The sequence below is a fragment of the Chamaea fasciata genome, unplaced genomic scaffold (genome assembly GCF_029207755.1).
Source record: "Chamaea fasciata isolate MVZ Bird 193981 ecotype frontalis unplaced genomic scaffold, bChaFas1.0.hap1 SCAF_531, whole genome shotgun sequence".
In the NCBI taxonomy this organism is placed as follows: Eukaryota; Metazoa; Chordata; class Aves; order Passeriformes; family Sylviidae; genus Chamaea; species Chamaea fasciata.
In genome coordinates this window covers 20,749-38,337 of record NW_027094616.1, presented here as the reverse complement: position 1 = coordinate 38,337, position 17,589 = coordinate 20,749, and the positions used below count along the sequence as shown (strand labels likewise).

Genomic DNA, 17,589 nt, shown 5'->3' with positions numbered 1-17,589 from the left:
ATTCTGACAGGAAACCAGGAATTCCGAGACGAATTTGGGAAATTCCGACTCGAAATCCGGAAATTCCGAGAGGAAATCGGGAAATTCCGAGAGGAAATCAGGAATTCCGAGACGAAATCGGGAAATTCTGACAGGAAATCCGGAAATTCCGACAGGAAACCGGGAAATTCTGACTCGAAATTGGGAAATTCCGAGAGGAAATCTGGAAATTCTGTAAGGGAAATCGGGAAATTCCGAGACAAAATCATGAAATTCTGAGACGAAATCATGAAATTCTGACACAAATTTGGGAAATTCCGAAACGAAATCCGGAAATTCCGCCCGGAAATCGGGAAATTCCAACACGAAATCCGGAAATTCCAACTCGAAATCCGGAAATTCTGTCAGGAAATCCGGAGATTCCGACCCAAAATCCGGAAATTCCGACCCGAATTTGGGGGTTCCCGGGGTGTTTGGAATTCCAGAATCTCAAATTTTGGCATTTTTAGGGGTCCAGGCCCCAAATTTTGACCATTTCCATGTTTTTAACCCAAATTTTGTTGTTCTCAAAGGTCCAGACCCCAAATTTGGAGGTTTTTAACCCAATTTTGGAAGGTTTAGGACCCAAACTTGGACTCCAAAAGCCCCAAAATTGACGAAAAAAACCCCAAAAATCTTCCCTCCCTCCCTCTCCTACCCCAAATCCCAATAAAATTCTTTAAAAACCTTTTTTTTTTGTCCCAAAATCGTTTTGTTTTTATTTGAATAAATAAACGTTACAAAAGGGGGGGGAGGGGAAGGGGGAGGGGCGGGTGTGAGACCCCCAAAAAGTGACGTTTATCCAAAAAAAAAAAATCCCAAAAAAGTGACTTTTATCCTCAAAAAAAAAAAAAAAAAAAACAGGAAATAAAATAGGGAATAAAAAGGGTTTGAACAAACCCCGAAAAAAAATCCCAAAATTGGTCAAAATTTCCTTTAAAAAACTGGGGGAAATGGGTAAAAATCGGGGCGGGAACCCTTTGAAAAGTGACGATTTTTGGGAATAAAACCCCCTAAAATTGACCTAAAAATAGGGCGGAAAGAGGGAGGGAAAGGGTTAAAATAAACCCCCAAAATTTGGGAAAAAAAAATCCCAAAAACTGAGATTTAAAAAAGTGGGAAAATGGGGGGGAAAGTCCCATAAAAACGACCCTTAAAAAGTGGGAAAAAAACGGAGGGAAAAACCCAGAAAATTGGGAAAAAAGAGGAGAAAAACGTCGGGGAGGGAAAGGGTTAAAACCACTCCGACAATTCCGAGGAATGGTCAGAAAAAAACGGGGAAAATTCGGGGGGAAAAGGGAAAAGTCGAGCGGGGAGGGGGAGGGTTAAAAGCACCGTTTTTAGGAATTCATAAAAATGACCTAAAAAAGTGGAAAAATCGGGGAAAACGTAGGAAAAAAATAGAAAAAACTGTGGGAAAAGGGAGACTGGGCGCGGGGGGAGGGGCAGAGGTGAAAGTTCCTCTGAAAATCCATTAAAATGACCCGAGAAAGAAGAAAATTTGGGAAAAACCCGACAAATCCAGGAAAAATTATAGAAAGAACGCCAGGAAAGAATTGGAAAAAAAAAATTTAAAAGAAAATTTGAAAAAATATCATAAAAAAAGGAAGAGAAAATTGAAAAAAAAATTCAGAAAGAATCTGGGAAGGAAATAGGAAAAAAAAGGGGGGAAATGGGGAAAAGTTGAGAAAATGTCAGAAAAAAGGAAAAAAAATCAGAGAAAAAAAACACAGAAAAAACTGGAAAGAAAAAAGGAAAAAATTGGAAAAAAAAATATAAAAAAGAAATCAGAAAAATAAAGGGGAAAAAAAAAGTGAGGAAACCAGGGAAAATTAGAAAGAATTGGGAAAAAAACAACCAGGAGAAAAAAAATCAGAAAAAAACGTGGAAAAGGAAGAAAAAAAATGGGGAAAAAAATACAGAAAAAAAAGAGAAAAAAAGTTTAAAAAAGAAAAAAAGTCAGAATAAAAACCTCCAAAAAATCGGAAAAAATCAGAAAAGAACCAAAAAAAATCAGAAAAAAACCCGAAAAAGTTGAACAAAAAAATCAGAAAAAAATACAAAAAAAGGGGAAAAAAGTCAGAAACAAATACAAAGAGAAAATCAGAAAAAAAACTGAATAAAGGGAGAAAAAATCAGAAAAAAAATATTAAAAAAGGGGAAAAAATCAGAAAAAAATACAAAAACAATCAGAAAAAAACCTGAAAAATTTGAACAAAAACCCAAGAAAAAAAATACAAAAAAAATCAGAAAAAAACCGAAAAAAGGGGAAAAAAATCAGAAAAAAATACCCAAAAAAATCAGAAAAAAACCGGGAAAAGGGGGAAAAGAATCAGAAAAAAATACCCAAAAAAAATCAGAAATAAACCCGAAAAAAGGGGAAAAAATATGAAAAAAATATGAAAAAAATATGAAAAAAACCGGGAAAAGGGGAAAAAGGTCAGAAAAAAATACCAAAAAAAATCAGAAAAAAACCGGGAAAAGGGGAAAAAGGTCAGAAAAAAATACGAAAAAAAATCAGAAAAAAACCGGGAAAAGGGGAAAAGGTCAGAAAAAAATACCCAAAAAAATCAGAAAAAAAAAACGAAAAAAGGGGAAAAAATCAGAAAAAACTACCCAAAAAAATGAGAAAAAAACCGGGAAAAGGGGAGAAAGGTCAGCAAAGCGCCGCAGGCGCCGGGCCAGGCGGCGAAGGGGCCGCGGCGTCGTTTCGGCGTCGTTTCGGCGTCGTTTCGGCGTCGTTTCGGCGTTGTTTCGGCGTCGTTTCGGCGTCGTTTCGGCGCGGCCGCGGCGCTCAGATGAGGTCGGCCACGTTGAGCGGCATCTCCTCGATGCTGGTGTTGTAGAAGGTCTCGATGTCGCGCAGCGTCCGCTTGTCCTCCTCCGTCACCATGTTGATGGCCACGCCCTTGCGGCCGAAGCGGCCGCCGCGGCCGATCCTGCCGGGAAGGCGCCGGAAGCGTCACGGCTCCCGCCCCTTTAAACCCGGGGTTTGCCTTTGCAATTTTTTTTTTTCCCAAAATTTTTCCCAAAAATTCCCCAAATTTTGGGGTTTTTTTGAAGCCCCGGAATTCTTTGGGCCCCTCCCCCACTCTCTTTTTGCCTTTTTTTCTATCAGCCCCTCCCCCAAACTCCTAAAAATTTCTTGGATTTTTTTTTCTTTCCCTCCACTTCATCCTTGATTCCCCCCCATTCCCTAAGCCCCTCCCCATTCCTTAAGCCCCTCCCCGTTTCATCAAGCCCCTCCCCTCTCTTTGTTGCCCATCCCCCACCCCCCAAACTCCTTTTTTTTTTTTTCCAATTTTTTTTTCCAAAACTTTAAAACTTTTGGGATTTTTTTTTTCCTCACCGTCCCCCTCCTCAAGCCCCTCCCCTTTGCCCAAGCCCCTCCCCTTTCCTCGAGCCCCTCCCCCTTTACCTGTGGATGTAATTCTCTCTGTTGGTCGGGAGGTCGTAGTTGATCACCAGCGACACCTGCTGGACGTCGATGCCCCGCGCCTTGGGGGGGAGGGGAAAATCAGATTTTGGGGGGAAAAACGGGAAAAGTCGGGGGTGTTGGGGGAGGGGCTGGGGAAGGAGGGGGAAATCCCAGATTTTGGGGAATTTTTTGGGGAAAACTGGGGGGGAAAAAAAGGGAGAAAATGGAAATTTGGGGGGGGAGGGGCGGAAATGAAAATTTGACCCCAAACCCTCAAAATTTTTTGGGTTTTTTTTTTTTCCGGATTATTTTTCGGGAATTTGGGGGGGGGGGGGGGGAGGGGCCGAGTGGGGTGGGGGAGGGGCAGCACTGACCAGCAGGTCGGTTGTGATCAGGACCCGGCTGGAGCCCGAGCGGAATTCCCGCATGATGACGTCACGCTCCTTCTGGTCCATGTCTCCGTGCTGGGAACGGGGGGGCGGGGTCAGCAAACGACACGCCCCATTTCCCTAAAACCACGCCCTTTCCCGGAGGTCACACCCCCTTCTTTGGCTCCTCCCACCCCCTGAAATTCTGATTTTCTTTCCCCAAAAATCTATTTTTTTTTTCCCAAAATTCTGATTTTTTTCCCAAAATTCTGATTTTTTATCTCCAAAATTCTGATTTTTTTTTATCCCCAAAATTCTCATTTTTTTCCCCCAAAATTCTGATTTTTAATCTTATGAACTTTTTTAACCAACGGGACTTTGGCCACACCCCCTGCTTTTAGCCCCTCCCACGCTTTTAACCCTTTTCCTCACCCCCCCCCCAAGAATTCCGAGCTTTTCCCCAAAATTTCCTTGTTTTTAACCCAAATCTTGGGGTTCTGGCCCCTCCCCCTTTTTCCCTTGCCTTTGACCCCTGACCCTTGACCCGCGGTGACCCCAGCGACCCGTCCACTCTGCGAGCGTGTCCGAGGCGACCGCGGTGACCCCCGCGTGGCCCCTGACCCCCCGGTGACCCCGGACTGACCATGGCGGACACGGTGAAGTCCCGGGCGTGCATCTTCTCCGTCAGCCAGTCGACCTTGCGGCGCGTGTTGATGAAGATGACGGCCTGGGTGATGGTCAGCGTCTCGTAGAGGTCACACAGCGTGTCCAGCTTCCACTCCTGGCCGGGGGAGTGACCCTGAGTGACCGCTGAGTGACCGCTGAGTGACCGCTGAGTGACCCTGAGTGACCACTGAGTGACCCTGAGTGACCGCTGAGTGACCCTGAGTGACCACTGAGTGACCCCAAGTGACTACTGAGTGACCCTGAGTGACCGCTGAGTGACCACTGAGTGACCGCTGAGTGACCCTGAGTGACCGCTGAGTGACCACTGAGTGACCGCTGAGTGACCGCTGAGTGACCCTGAGTGACCACTGAGTGACCCTGAGTGACCGCTGAGTGACCCTGAGTGACCACTGAGTGACCCCAAGTGACTACTGAGTGACCCTGAGTGACCGCTGAGTGACCACTGAGTGACCCTGAGTGACCGCTGAGTGACCCCTGAGTGACCACTGAGTGACCGCTGAGTGACCCTGAGTGACCCCTGAGTTACAGCTGAGTGACCCTGAGTGACCCCAAGTGACCCCCTGAGTGACCGCTGAGTGACCCTGAGTGACCGCTGAGTGACCGCTGAGTGACCGCTGAGTGACCCTTAGTGACCGCAGATTATCCACACATGGACAGTGACCAAAATTGACCCAAAACTGACCCCTGAGTGACCCCTGAGTGACCGCTGAGTGACCCCGAGTGACTACTGAGTGACCCTGAGTGACGCTGAGTGACCCGAGTGACCACTGAGTGACCCTGAGTGACCACTGAGTGACCCTGAGTGACCGCTGAGTGACCCTGAGTGACCCTGAGTGACCCTGAGTGACCCTGAGTGACCGCTGAGTGACCGCTGAGTGACCCTGAGTGACCGCTGAGTGACCGCTGAGTGACCACTGAGTGACCACTGACCATCCACACATGGACAGTGACCAAAACTGACCCAAAACTGACCCCTGAGTGACCACTGAGTGACCCCCAGCTCACACGGCGTGTCCAGCTTCCTTTCCTGGCTAGGGGAGTGACCCTGAGTGACCCTGAGTGACCGCTGAGTGTCCCTGAGTGACCCTGAGTGACCCGAGTGACCACTGAGTGACCGCTGAGTGACTGCTGAGTGACCCTGAGTGACCACTGAGTGACCCTGAGTGACCGCAGATTATCCACACATGGACAGTGACCAAAACTGACCCAAAACTGACCCCTGAGTGACCCCTGAGTGACTGCTGAGTGACCCTGAGTGACCCGAGTGACCCCTGAGTGACCCCTGAGTGACCGCTGAGTGACCCGAGTGACACCGAGTGACCCTGAGTGACCCCGAGTGACCCCGAGTGACCCGAGTGACCGCTGAGTGACCCCGAGTGACCCCGAGTGACCGCTGCCCGGTGACTGACCCAAAGAGGGAGCGAGAGTGACCCCACCCCCCCAGGGCCGCCCCTCCCCCCGCGCCGTGTCCCCCCCGCTCAGGGGCCGTCCCCACGGGTGGGGGAGGGGCGGCCCATGGTTCGGGGGGGGAGGGGTCGCTCTGGCATGGGGTCACTGTGGGGGGGCCACGGGGCCACGCCCACAAATCCTGAGACCATGCAGGGGTGGGGGAGGGGACGTTTACCAGAAATAACGGGGGAAAAACCCAAAACTGGCTCAAAATACCCCAAAAACGGCCCCAAAGTGAACCGGAACAGCCCAGAAATGACTGAAACAGCCCAAAACGACCCAAAACCGACCCAAAACTGACAGAAAACGGCTTAAAAATGACCCAAAACTGACACAAAATGGCCCAAAAACGGCCCTAAAGTGAACCGGAACAGCCCAGAAATGACTGAAACAGCCCAAAACGGCCCAAAATGACCCAAAACCGACAGAAAACAACTCAAAAATGGCCCAAAACCGACAGAAAACAACTCAAAAATGACCCAAAACTGACACAAAATGCCCCAAAAATGACCCAAAACCGACAGAAAACAATTTAAAAATGGCCCAAAACTGACAGAAAACAACTCAGAAATGGCCCAAAACCGACAAAAATGGCCCAAAAACGGCCCCAAAGTGAACCGAAACAGCCCAGAAATGACTGAAACAGCCCAAAACGGCCCAAAATGACCCAAAACCGACAGAAAACGGCTTAAAAATGACCCAAAACTGACACAAAATGGCCCAAAAACGGCCCCAAAGTGAACCGGAACAGCCCAGAAACGACTGAAACAGCCCAAAACGACCCAAAATGACCCAAAACCGACAGAAAACGGCCCAAAAATGACCCAAAACTGACACAAAATACCCCAAAAACGGCCCCAAAGTGAACCGAAACAGCCCAGAAATGACTGAAACAGCCCAAAACGGCCCAAAATGACCCAAAACTGACAGAAAACAACTCAAAAATGGCCCAAAACCGACAGAAAACAACTCAAAAATGACCCAAAACTGACACAAAATGCCCCAAAAATGACCCAAAACCGACAGAAAACAATTTAAAAATGGCCCAAAACTGACAGAAAACAACTCAAAAATGGCCCAAAACCGACAGAAAACAACTCAAAAATGACCCAAAACTGACACAAAATGCCCCAAAAATGACCCAAAACCGACAGAAAACAATTTAAAAATGGCCCAAAACTGACAGAAAACAACTCAAAAATGGCCCAAAACCGACAGAAAACAACTCAGAAATGGCCCAAAACCGACAAAAATGGCCCAAAAACGGCCCCAAAGTGAACCGAAACAGCCCAGAAATGACTGAAACAGCCCAAAACGGCCCAAAATGACCCAAAACCGACAGAAAACGGCTTAAAAATGACCCAAAACTGACACAAAATGGCCCAAAAATGACCCAAAACCGACAGAAAACGGCCCAAAAATGACCCAAAACTGACACAAAATACCCCAAAAACGGCCCCAAAGTGAACCGAAACAGCCCAGAAATGACTGAAACAGCCCAAAACGGCCCAAAATGACCCCAAACCGACAGAAAACGGCTTAAAAATGACCCAAAATTGACAGAAAACAACTCAAAAATGGCCCAAAACCGACAGAAAACAACTCAAAAATGACCCAAAACTGACACAAAATGCCCCAAAAATGACCCAAAACCGACAGAAAACAACTCAAAAATGGCCCAAAACTGACACAAAATGGCCCAAAAATGACCCAAAACCGACAGAAAACGGCCCAAAAATGACCCAAAACTGACACAAAATGGCCCAAAAATGGCCCAAAACCGACAGAAAACAACTCAGAAATGGCCCAAAACCAACACAAAATGGCCCAAAAATGACCCAAAACTGACAGAAAATGGCTTAAAAATGACCCAAAACTGACAGAAAATGGCCCAAAAATGGCCCAAAACCGACAGAAAACAACTCAAAAATGGCCCAAAACCGACAATAATGGCCCAAAAATGACCCAAAACCGACAGAAAACAACTCAAAAATGGCCCAAAACCGACAGAAAACAACTCAAAAATGACCCAAAACTGACACAAAATGCCCCAAAAATGACCCAAAACCGACAGAAAACAATTTAAAAATGGCCCAAAACTGACACAAAATGGCCCAAAAATGACCCAAAACCGACAGAAAACAACTCAAAAATGGCCCAAAAACGACAAAAATGGCCCAAAAACGACCCAAAACCAAAAGAAAATGGCCCAAAATGGCCCAAATCCGACAAAAACGACCCAAATGGCCCCAAACTGCCCCAAACCCCAAACAAACCCCCAAAAAGGCCACAAGACCCCCAGAGGTGCCCCAAGTTCCCGGAATTCCCCGGAATTTCCCCGGAATTCCCCGGAATTCCCCGGAAAAGTCCGGACCTCCCTCTCGACGTTGATGTAGAACTGCCGGATCCCCTCCAGCGTCAGCTCCTCCTTCTTCACCAGGATCCGGATCGGGTCCCGCATGAACTTCTTGGTGACCTCCAGCACGTCCAGCGGCATCGTGGCCGACAGCAGCACCACCTGGGGGCCAAGGTCCGGAGACGGGTCAGGACCCGGGAAAGGGGGAAAAACCTCCAAAAACGGGGAAAGAAACGCAAAAAATGGGGAAAAACCTCAAAAAACGGGGAAAAAACGGCAAAAAATGGGGAAAGAAACGCAAAAAACGGGGAAAGAAACGCAAAAAACGGGGAAAAAACTCAAAAAATGGGGAAAAAACTCAAAAAATGGGGAAAGAAAGGCAAAAAATGGGGAAAGAAACGCAAAAAATGGGGAAAGAAACGCAAAAAATGGGGAAAAAACTGCAAAAAATGGGGAAAAAACTCAAAAAATGGGGAAAAAACCTCAAAAAACGGGGAAAAACCTCAAAAAATGGGGAAAGAAACTCAAAAAATGGGGAAAAAAACGCAAAAAACGGGGAAAAAACCCTCAAAAAATGGGGAAAAAAATCAAAAAATGGGGAAAGAAACTCAAAAAATGGGGAAAAAACTCAAAAAACGGGGAAAAAAACTCAAAAAAGGGGAAAAAAACTCAAAAAATGGGGAAAAAACCTCAAAAAACCGGGAAAGAAACTCAAAAAATGGGGTCAGGACCCCGGAAAAGGGGGGATAAAAGTCAAAAAATGGGGAAAAACCTCAAAAAATGGGAAAAAAACTCAAAAAATGGGGTCAGGATCCAGAAAAACGGGGAAAAAAATGCAAAAAATGGGGAAAAACCTCAAAAAATGGGGAAAGAAACGCAAAAAACGGGGAAAAAACCTCAAAAAACGGGGAAAGAAACTCAAAAAATGGGGAAAGAAACGCAAAAAACGGGGAAAAAACTCAAAAAATGGGGAAAGAAACGCAAAAAATGGGGAAAGAAACGCAAAAAATGGGGAAAAAACCGCAAAAAATGGGGAAAAAACTCAAAAAATGGGGAAAAAACCTCAAAAAACGGGGAAAAACCTCAAAAAATGGGGAAAGAAACTCAAAAAATGGGGAAAAAAACGCAAAAAACGGGGAAAAAACCCTCAAAAAATGGGGAAAAAAATCAAAAAATGGGGAAAGAAACTCAAAAAATGGGGAAAAAACTCAAAAAACGGGGAAAAAACTCAAAAAAGGGGAAAAAACTCAAAAAATGGGGAAAAAACCTCAAAAAACCGGGAAAGAAACTCAAAAAATGGGGTCAGGAGCCCGGAAAAGGGGAGAGAAAAGTCAAAAAACGGGGAAAAACCTAAAAAAATGGGAAAAAAACTCAAAAAATGGGGTCAGGATCCAGAAAAACGGGGAAAAAAATGCAAAAAATGGGGAAAAACCTCAAAAAATGGGGAAAGAAACCCAAAAAACGGGGTCAGGATGCGGAAAAGGGGGAAAAAAGTCAAAAAATAGGGAAAAAACCTCAAAAAGTGGGAAAGAAACCCAAAAACCGGGAAAAAATCTCAAAAAATGGGGAAAGAAACCCAAAAACCGGGGAAAAACCTCAAAAACCGGGGTCAGGACCCCAAAATCCGGGTTGGGGCCTCAGGAACACGGAGGAGACCCCAAGAAACGGGATCAGGAGCCCCAAAAACGGAAATTCCCCCCAAAAATCCCTTGGAAACTCCCAGGGACCCCAAACCCTTCCCAAATCCCCCCAAAATTCCCAAAAAATCCTCCCGAAACTCCCAGGGAAAAAATAATAAAAAAAAAACCACAAAAATCCCACCGCCCCGAAAAACCCCGAATTTCCCCAAAAACTCCCCGGATTCCCCCTTTAAAATTCCCCAGAATTCCTAAATTTTCCGGGACATCCCAAACCTCTCTCTCCCCAAAAAATCGCCCAAACTTCCCAAAATTTCCCAAAAAACTCATCAAAACTCTCCAAAACAATCCCCCCAAGGAATTTCTAAAAATTCCCCAAAAATTCCAAAAATCCCCATCAAATGTTCTGGGACGTCGAAAGCCTTTTTCCCAATTCCCAAAAAATCCCAAAATTCCCCAGAAACTCCCAAAATTCCTCCAAAAACCCCAAAACTCCCCAATAAATCCCAAAACCCCCCACGAACTCCCAAAATTCCTTTAAAAAAATCCCAAAATTCTCCCCGAAACCTCCCAAAATTCCCCCAAAAATCCTAAAATTCCCCAAAATTCCTCCCAAAAAAATCCCAAAACTCCCCAAAAAATCCAAAATTCCTCCCAAAAATCCCAAAATTCCCTTTAAAAATCCCAAAACTCCCCCAAAACTCCCCGGCCAGCGCCCCGCATTACCCACCGCGGTCGCCAGGGGGCGCTGCGCACTCCACTCTCATTATTTCCATTTTTTTTGTTTGTTTTTAACCAAAATCCTCACATTTCGGCCGGGTTTTTTTGTCCTGTTTTCCGCGGGGTTTTCTCCCCCAAACTCGGGGTTTTTCCCCCCAAATCTGGGGGGGTTTTTGGGGGGTTTTGGGGCGATTTGGGGTCCCCCCACCTGCGTGTTCCCGCTCAGCTTCTGGAAGATGTCGTAGATCTGGTCCTTGAAGCCGCGGCTCAGCATCTCGTCAGCCTCGTCCAGCACGAACATCTTGATGAATTTCGGGGCTAAAAACGGCGAATTCGGGAAAACGTCGGGGTCAAACCGTCGCCCGGGGATTCGGGGGTTAAAAGCCAGCCCGAAATACGCCCAAAAAACGGCCCCAAAATGACCCAAAACTGAACAGAAACGACCCAAAATTGAACAAAAACGACCCAAAATCGAACAAACGACCCAAAATTGAACAAAAACGACCCAAAATTGAACAAAAACGACCCAAAATTGAACAAGCGACCCAAAATTGAACAAAAATGACCCAAAATTGAACAAAAATGACCCAAAATTGAACAGGCGACCCAAAATTGAACAAAAATGACCCAAAATTGAACAAAAACGACCCAAAATTGAACAGGCGACCCAAAATTGAACAAAAATGACCCAAAATTGAACAAAAATGACCCAAAATTGAACAAGCGACCCAAAATTGAACAAAAATGACCCAAAATTGAACAAAAATGACCCAAAATTGAACAGGCGACCCAAAATTGAACAAAAAGGACCCAAAATTGAAAAAAAACGACCCAAAATTGAACAAAAACGACCCAAAATTGAACAAAAATGACCCAGAATTGAACAGGCGACCCAAAATTGAACAAAAACGACCCAAAATTGAACAGAAATGACCCAAAAACTGAAAATGACCCAAAACTGAACAAAAATGGGGTTGATTTTGGGTGAATTCAGGGTGGGTTTGGGGCTCCAATCCAGATTTTTGGGTGGATTTTGGGTGTTTTTGGGTGGATTTTGGGTGTTTTGGGGATTTCTGGGGCTCCAATCCAGATTTTTGGGTGTTTTTGGGTGGATTTTGGATGTTTTTGGGTGGATTTTGGGTGTTTTGGGGGTTTCTGGGGCTCCAATCCAGATTTTTGGGTGGATTTTGGGTGTTTTTGGGTGTTTTTGGGTGTTTTGGGGGTTTCTGGGGCTCCAATCCAGATTTTTGGGTGTTTTTGGGTGGATTTTGGGTGTTTTTGGATGGATTTTGGGTGTTTTGGGGGTTTCTGGGACTCCAATCCAGATTTTTGGGTGGATTTTGGGTGTTTTTGGGTGGATTTGGGGTGTTTTGGGGGTTTCTGGGGCTCCAATCCAGATTTTTGGGTGGATTTTGGGTGTTTTTGGGTGGATTTGGGGTGTTTTGGGTGTTTCTGGGGCTCCAATCCAGATTTTTGGGTGTTTTTGGGTGGATTTTGGGTTAATTTGGGTGTTTTGGGGTGTTTCTGGGGCTCCAATCCAGATTTTTGGGTGGATTTTGGGTGGATTTTGGGTGGTTTTGGGTGTTTTGGGTGTTTCTGGGGCTCCAATCCAGATTTTTGGGTGTTTTTGGGTGGATTTTGGGTGTTTTTGGATGGATTTGGGGTGTTTTGGGGGTTTCTGGGACTCCAATCCAGATTTTTGGGTGGATTTTGGGTGTTTTTGGGTGGATTTTGGGTGTTTTGGGGGTTTCTGGGGCTCCAATCCAGATTTTTGGGTGGATTTTGGGTGTTTTTGGGTGGATTTTGGGTGTTTTGGGGGTTTCTGGGACTCCAATCCAGATTTTTGGGTGGTTTTGGGTGGATTTTGGGTGTTTTTGGGTGGATTTGGGGTGTTTTGGGTGTTTCTGGGGCTCCAATCCAGATTTTTGGGTGTTTTTGGGTGGATTTTGGGTGTTTTGGGGGTTTCTGGGGCCGCCCCCTCAGCCCAGCGCTGGATCAGCCCCCGGGGCTCTTGGGGGCGGGGCCGGGCAGGACACGCGGCCCCGCCCCAAACCTGGGGTCAGGTGACACGCAGATCATCACGGGGGGGGGCCCCAAAATTCCCAAAACTCCCCAAAACTCGGGACCTTTCCCCAAAAACCCCGACGCTGAAACCCTGACACGTCACCGAAAAAAAACAACGGGGAAAAAAACACCAAAAAATCACCAAAAAACCACCAAAAACCACCAAAAAAACACAGAAAAACCAGGAAAAACCGGAATTTTAAAATTAAAACCTCCAAGTTTTGGAGGTCACCCACAATTCCCAAAATCCGGGACCGCTCCCAAAATCCAGACCCTGGGCCCCAGGGATTTCCCCCAAAATGGGAAAACCCCAAACCGACGTTCCCCCGGGGACCCAATTCCGCCCGGTTTTGACCCGTTTTTCCCCATTTTCAGCCATTTCGGGGCGTTTCTCTCTCGTCCCCGGGGGTTTCGGGGTCACAGATTCCGTTTTTGGGGTGAAATTTGGGATTTTTGGGCTCCCTCTCACAGATATCGGCGGTTTAACGTGCCGGAAACCCGTCCCGGGGTCGTTCCATCTCATTTCTGACCCATTTTAACCCAAATTTTTGGGGTTTTTGAGTCTCCCCGGGGTGTTTTTTTGGGGTTTTCGGGGTCGCAGATTCCGTTTTTGGGGTGAATTTCCCCGAATTCGGGGTCACTCACACAGATACCGGCGGTTCAGCATGTCGAAGACCCGTCCCGGGGTCCCCACCACCACGTGCGGCGCCTCCAGCTGCAGCTTCTGCACCTCGGCCCGGACGTTGGTGCCGCCGATGCAGGCGTGGCACGAGGCCCCCATGTAGTCCCCCAGGGCCATCACCACCTTCTGGATCTGGGGCGTCGGTAACGAGGTAATTAACGAGCTCGTCGGGGCAGAAAACCCCGTCGGAATCGGATTTCAGGCATCGGAACCCAGAACGGCGCCCCCGGAACCCCGGTAGAAACGCCCAATTCCCACCGAAACCGCCCTGAAAACAGCCCAGGCCCACTGAAAACCACCGGAGCCAAGAAAATCCCAGCTGAATTCCCGATAAAAACATCACAATTCCCACTCAAACCCAATTAAAAACCATAAAATCCCAGAAATTCCCATTTAATCCCCATTAAAAACCATAAAATCCCAGAAATTCCCATTTAAATCCCATTAAAAACCCAAAAGTCCTAAAAATTCCCATTTAAACGCCATTAAAAACCCAAAATCCTAAAAATTCCCACTCAAACCCCATTAAATTCCAGCAAAGCCCCCGAAACCTTAGGAATTCCTGCTCAAATCCGACTAAAAACCTTCAACCGCCCCAAAAAATCCAAAAAAAACCCCAAAACGCCCCAAAATAAAACCCCCAAACTTCGCAAAAACTCCCGAACCCCCAAATCGAACCTTAAAAACCCCAAAACCCCCAAATGCAAAAAAAAAACCCCAAAAATCCCAATTTTTCCCCTTTTTTTCCCTCCCCGGGGGCAATGACGTCACCGCTGACGTCACCGCTGACGTCACCGCGGCCGGGGCTGTGCCCCAGGGATGAACCAGTTCCGGCACTGGTCTGAACTGGGATGAACTGGGAGCTGCTGCTCTGCCCCCGCCGGATTTGGGACCGGGGCCACGCGGCCCCGCCCTGCCCAGGCGGCGGGGGCTGCCCTGGGCTGGGGGACACTGGTTTGGACTGGTTTGGACTGGTTTGGAGTGCCACAAACTGGTCTGGACTGGTCTGGAGCGATTCGGCCCCACTGCGACTGGGTTCTACTGGTCTGGACTGGGACGGAGCAGTCTGGACTGGGCGACACTGGGTTTTACTGGTTTACACTGGGACAGACCGGGTTATACTGGTTTGGACTGATACAAACCAGTCTGGACTGGGTTGTACTGGTCAGGATTAGTTTAGGCTCACTGAAACTGGGTTATACTGGTTTGGACTGGTTTACACGGATACAGCCCACTTTGGAGCTGGTTATACTGGTTGGGACAGGATTATACTGGTTTGGACTGGTTTAGAGTAACTCCTACTGGTTCGAATGGGTTCTGACCGGTTTGTTTGTACTGGTTCAGACTGGGTTTACTGGTTTGGACTGGGCTGTGTTAGCTTGGACTCACTGGGACTGGGCCATACTGGTTTATACTGGTTTGGACTCACTGCGACCGGCTTTACCCAGCCCACCCCAGTTCAGAGCTGAGCTGTACTGGTTTGGGCTGGGCTTTACTGGGTTATACTGGTCCATACTGGTGCCTACGGCAACACCTGCACAGGTGCTCTACGACGTTCAGCCACCAGGGGGCGCCGCCTGGGGACCGACACTGGTGTATACTGGTCTACACTGGTTCGCACCGCTCCAGACCCCTCCAAACTGGTTTGTACTGGTTTGTACTGGTTTACGGGGCGCTTACCTGCTGGGCCAGCTCGCGGGTGGGCGCCAGCACCAGCGCCTGCGTGGCCTTGAGCTCCAGCTCCACCTGCTGCAGGATGGAGATGGCGAAGGTGGCGGTTTTACCTGTGCCCGACTGCGCCTGCGCGATGACGTCATAGCCTAGAAAACACAGGTGTGCACAGGTGTGTTACAGGTGTGTGACTGACAGGTGTGCGCCGGGCGGCTTTACCTGCGCCCGACTGCGCCTGCGCGATGACGTCATAGCCTAGAAAACACAGGTGTGCACAGGTGTGTTACAGGTGTGTGACTGACAGGTGTGCGCCGGGCGGCTTTACCTGCGCCCGGCTGCGCCTGCGCGATGACGTCATAGCCTAGAAAACACAGGTGTGCACAGGTGTGTGACTGACAGGTGTGCGCCGGGCGGCTTTACCTGCGCCCGGCTGCGCCTGCGCCATGACGTCATAGCCCAGGACAGGGCATTCAACACGGGTGTGATAACGACAGGTGTGTCGGTGACAGGTGAGCGTGTCACACGCGTGTTATAGCTGTGGGTGTGTCCCTTCAGGTGTCAATGAACATGAACAGGTGTGGCCCGGGCAGCAATGACGTCACAGCCTGAAAGGTGAACACGGGTGTGTCCCAGGTGTGCCCTGCACGGACAGGTGAGCCCCGGGATGAACTGGGACGGGCTGGGAGCACTGGGGGGACACTGGGGCTGTACTGGTCTATACTGGGGTGAACTGGGACACCCACCCAGGTGTGCCCAGGTGTGTCCAGGTGAGTTTACCTTTGATGCAGGGCAGGATGGCTCTCTGTTGGATGGCCGAGGGTTTCTCGAAGCCGTGGGCTGGGCTGGTCTATACTGGGACCATACTGGGACCATACTGGTCTATACTGGGGTGAACTGGGACACCCGCCCAGGTGTGCCCAGGTGTGTCCAGGTGAGTTTACCTTTGATGCAGGGCAGGATGGCTCTCTGTTGGATGGCCGAGGGTTTCTCGAAGCCGCGGGCTGGCCTGGTCTATACTGGGCTATACTGGTCTATACTGGGGCGAACTGGGACACCCGCCCAGGTGTGCCCAGGTGTGTCCAGGTGAGTTTACCTTTGATGCAGGGCAGGATGGCTCTCTGTTGGATGGCCGAGGGTTTCTCGAAGCCGTAGGCGTAGATCCCGCGCAGCAGCGCCTCCGACAGGTTCATCTCGTCAAAGCTGTCCACCACCTCGTGCCAGTTACTCTGCACCAGTACGGACCAGTACGAACCAGTAAGCACCAGCTGGGACCAGTGAGCAACAGTACAGAGCCCCGCAGACCAGTATAAACCAGTACAGACCAGTACGGGGCCAGCCCAGCACGATCCCAGTAAGGGGAAGTGTTGCCCCAGTCTGACCAGTTCGGTTTACGGCCCTCCCAGTTGATCCCAGTTTGGCTCTAACCCCTCCCAGTCCATCCCAGTTTGGTTCCTGTCCACCCCAGTTTAACTGTAACCCTCCCAGTCCGCCCCAGTTTGGCTCCAACCCTTCTCACCGTGACCTAACCCACACTGGGAGGGGCCTGAGCCATACTGGGATGAACTGGGAGAGGCTTTCATCATACTGGGAGTGACTGGGAGGGGCTCAGGTTATACTGGGAGGACTGGAAATCCCTCCCAGTCCACCCCAGTCCCTCCCAGTCACCCCAGTAAAGCCCAGTCCCAATCCCAGTGAGGGCTGGGCCCTCTCCCACGTTGATTTTAACCCTTCCCAGTCACTCCCGGTTTGGCTCCCGCTCATCCCAGTCCATCCCAGTAAGGCCCAGTTCCCCTCCCAGTCCCTCCCAGTTTGATTATAACCCTTCCCAGTCCCCCCGAGTCTCTGACCTCGATGACCCCGTCCGGCTCCATCCCCTCGGGGCCGCTCTCGCGGGATCTGTCGGGGGAAGGAAACGCGGTGACGTCATCAGCGCAGTCTTGTCGTGACGTCATCGCCGCCCCTCCCACGTGACCGGAAGTGGTTCTCCTCCCTCCCCCCACCGACCACGCGGCGCCACCGGAAGCTCCCTCAGGGCGAAGCCCCGCCCATTTCCGCCTTCTTCCTCGCCTTAGCCCACCAATCGGCGCGTGCGTTTCCGCGTGACGTCACCGCGCCCGGCGGGACAATGGAGGCGCGCGCGGCGGCGCCACCACGTGGGCGGGGGAGGGGGGGAGTAAAAAAACCCTGAAAAAACCCGGAAAAAAAGGAAAAAAACCCAGGAAAAACCAAACGGGAAAAGCGGCGGGGAAAGGGAATTTAAAAGAGAAAACGGGAAAAGCGGCGAAATTCTCCAGAGAAAAAAGTCGCGAAATGGCGGCCGGACCCCCCGCCCCGATTTCAATCCCCTGAGGGGAAAATCGCGCTGCTCTCCCCTCTCCCACCACGGCCGCCCCTCCCTTCTCCCCTCTGCCCTTTTCCCCTCTCCCCCTTTCCCCGTTTCCCGCCGCTGTTATCGCACCGACTGTCGTGACTCGCCGACATCTCCGCGCCGCGCTCAGGGCCCCCCCCTGCCCGCCGCC

At 49.1% G+C, this 17,589-nt stretch overlaps 1 protein-coding gene across 1 annotated transcript; it reads right to left on the bottom strand.

Annotated features, from left to right (window-relative positions):
• Window positions 1–764: 764 nt before the first annotated feature.
• EIF4A1 (eukaryotic translation initiation factor 4A1) lies at window positions 765–17,567 on the bottom strand. Its single transcript, XM_066208920.1, has 11 exons — window positions 17,529–17,567; window positions 16,918–16,966; window positions 16,164–16,296; window positions 15,080–15,219; window positions 13,363–13,531; window positions 10,862–10,971; window positions 8,315–8,458; window positions 4,448–4,585; window positions 3,811–3,900; window positions 3,437–3,516; window positions 765–2,957 (listed from the first exon to the last, which is right to left on the bottom strand). The coding sequence occupies exons 1-11, from the start codon at window positions 17,549–17,551 to the stop codon at window positions 2,813–2,815; spliced, it is 1,221 nt and encodes a 406-aa protein (XP_066065017.1). The 5' UTR covers window positions 17,552–17,567; the 3' UTR covers window positions 765–2,812.
• Window positions 17,568–17,589: the final 22 nt, after the last annotated feature.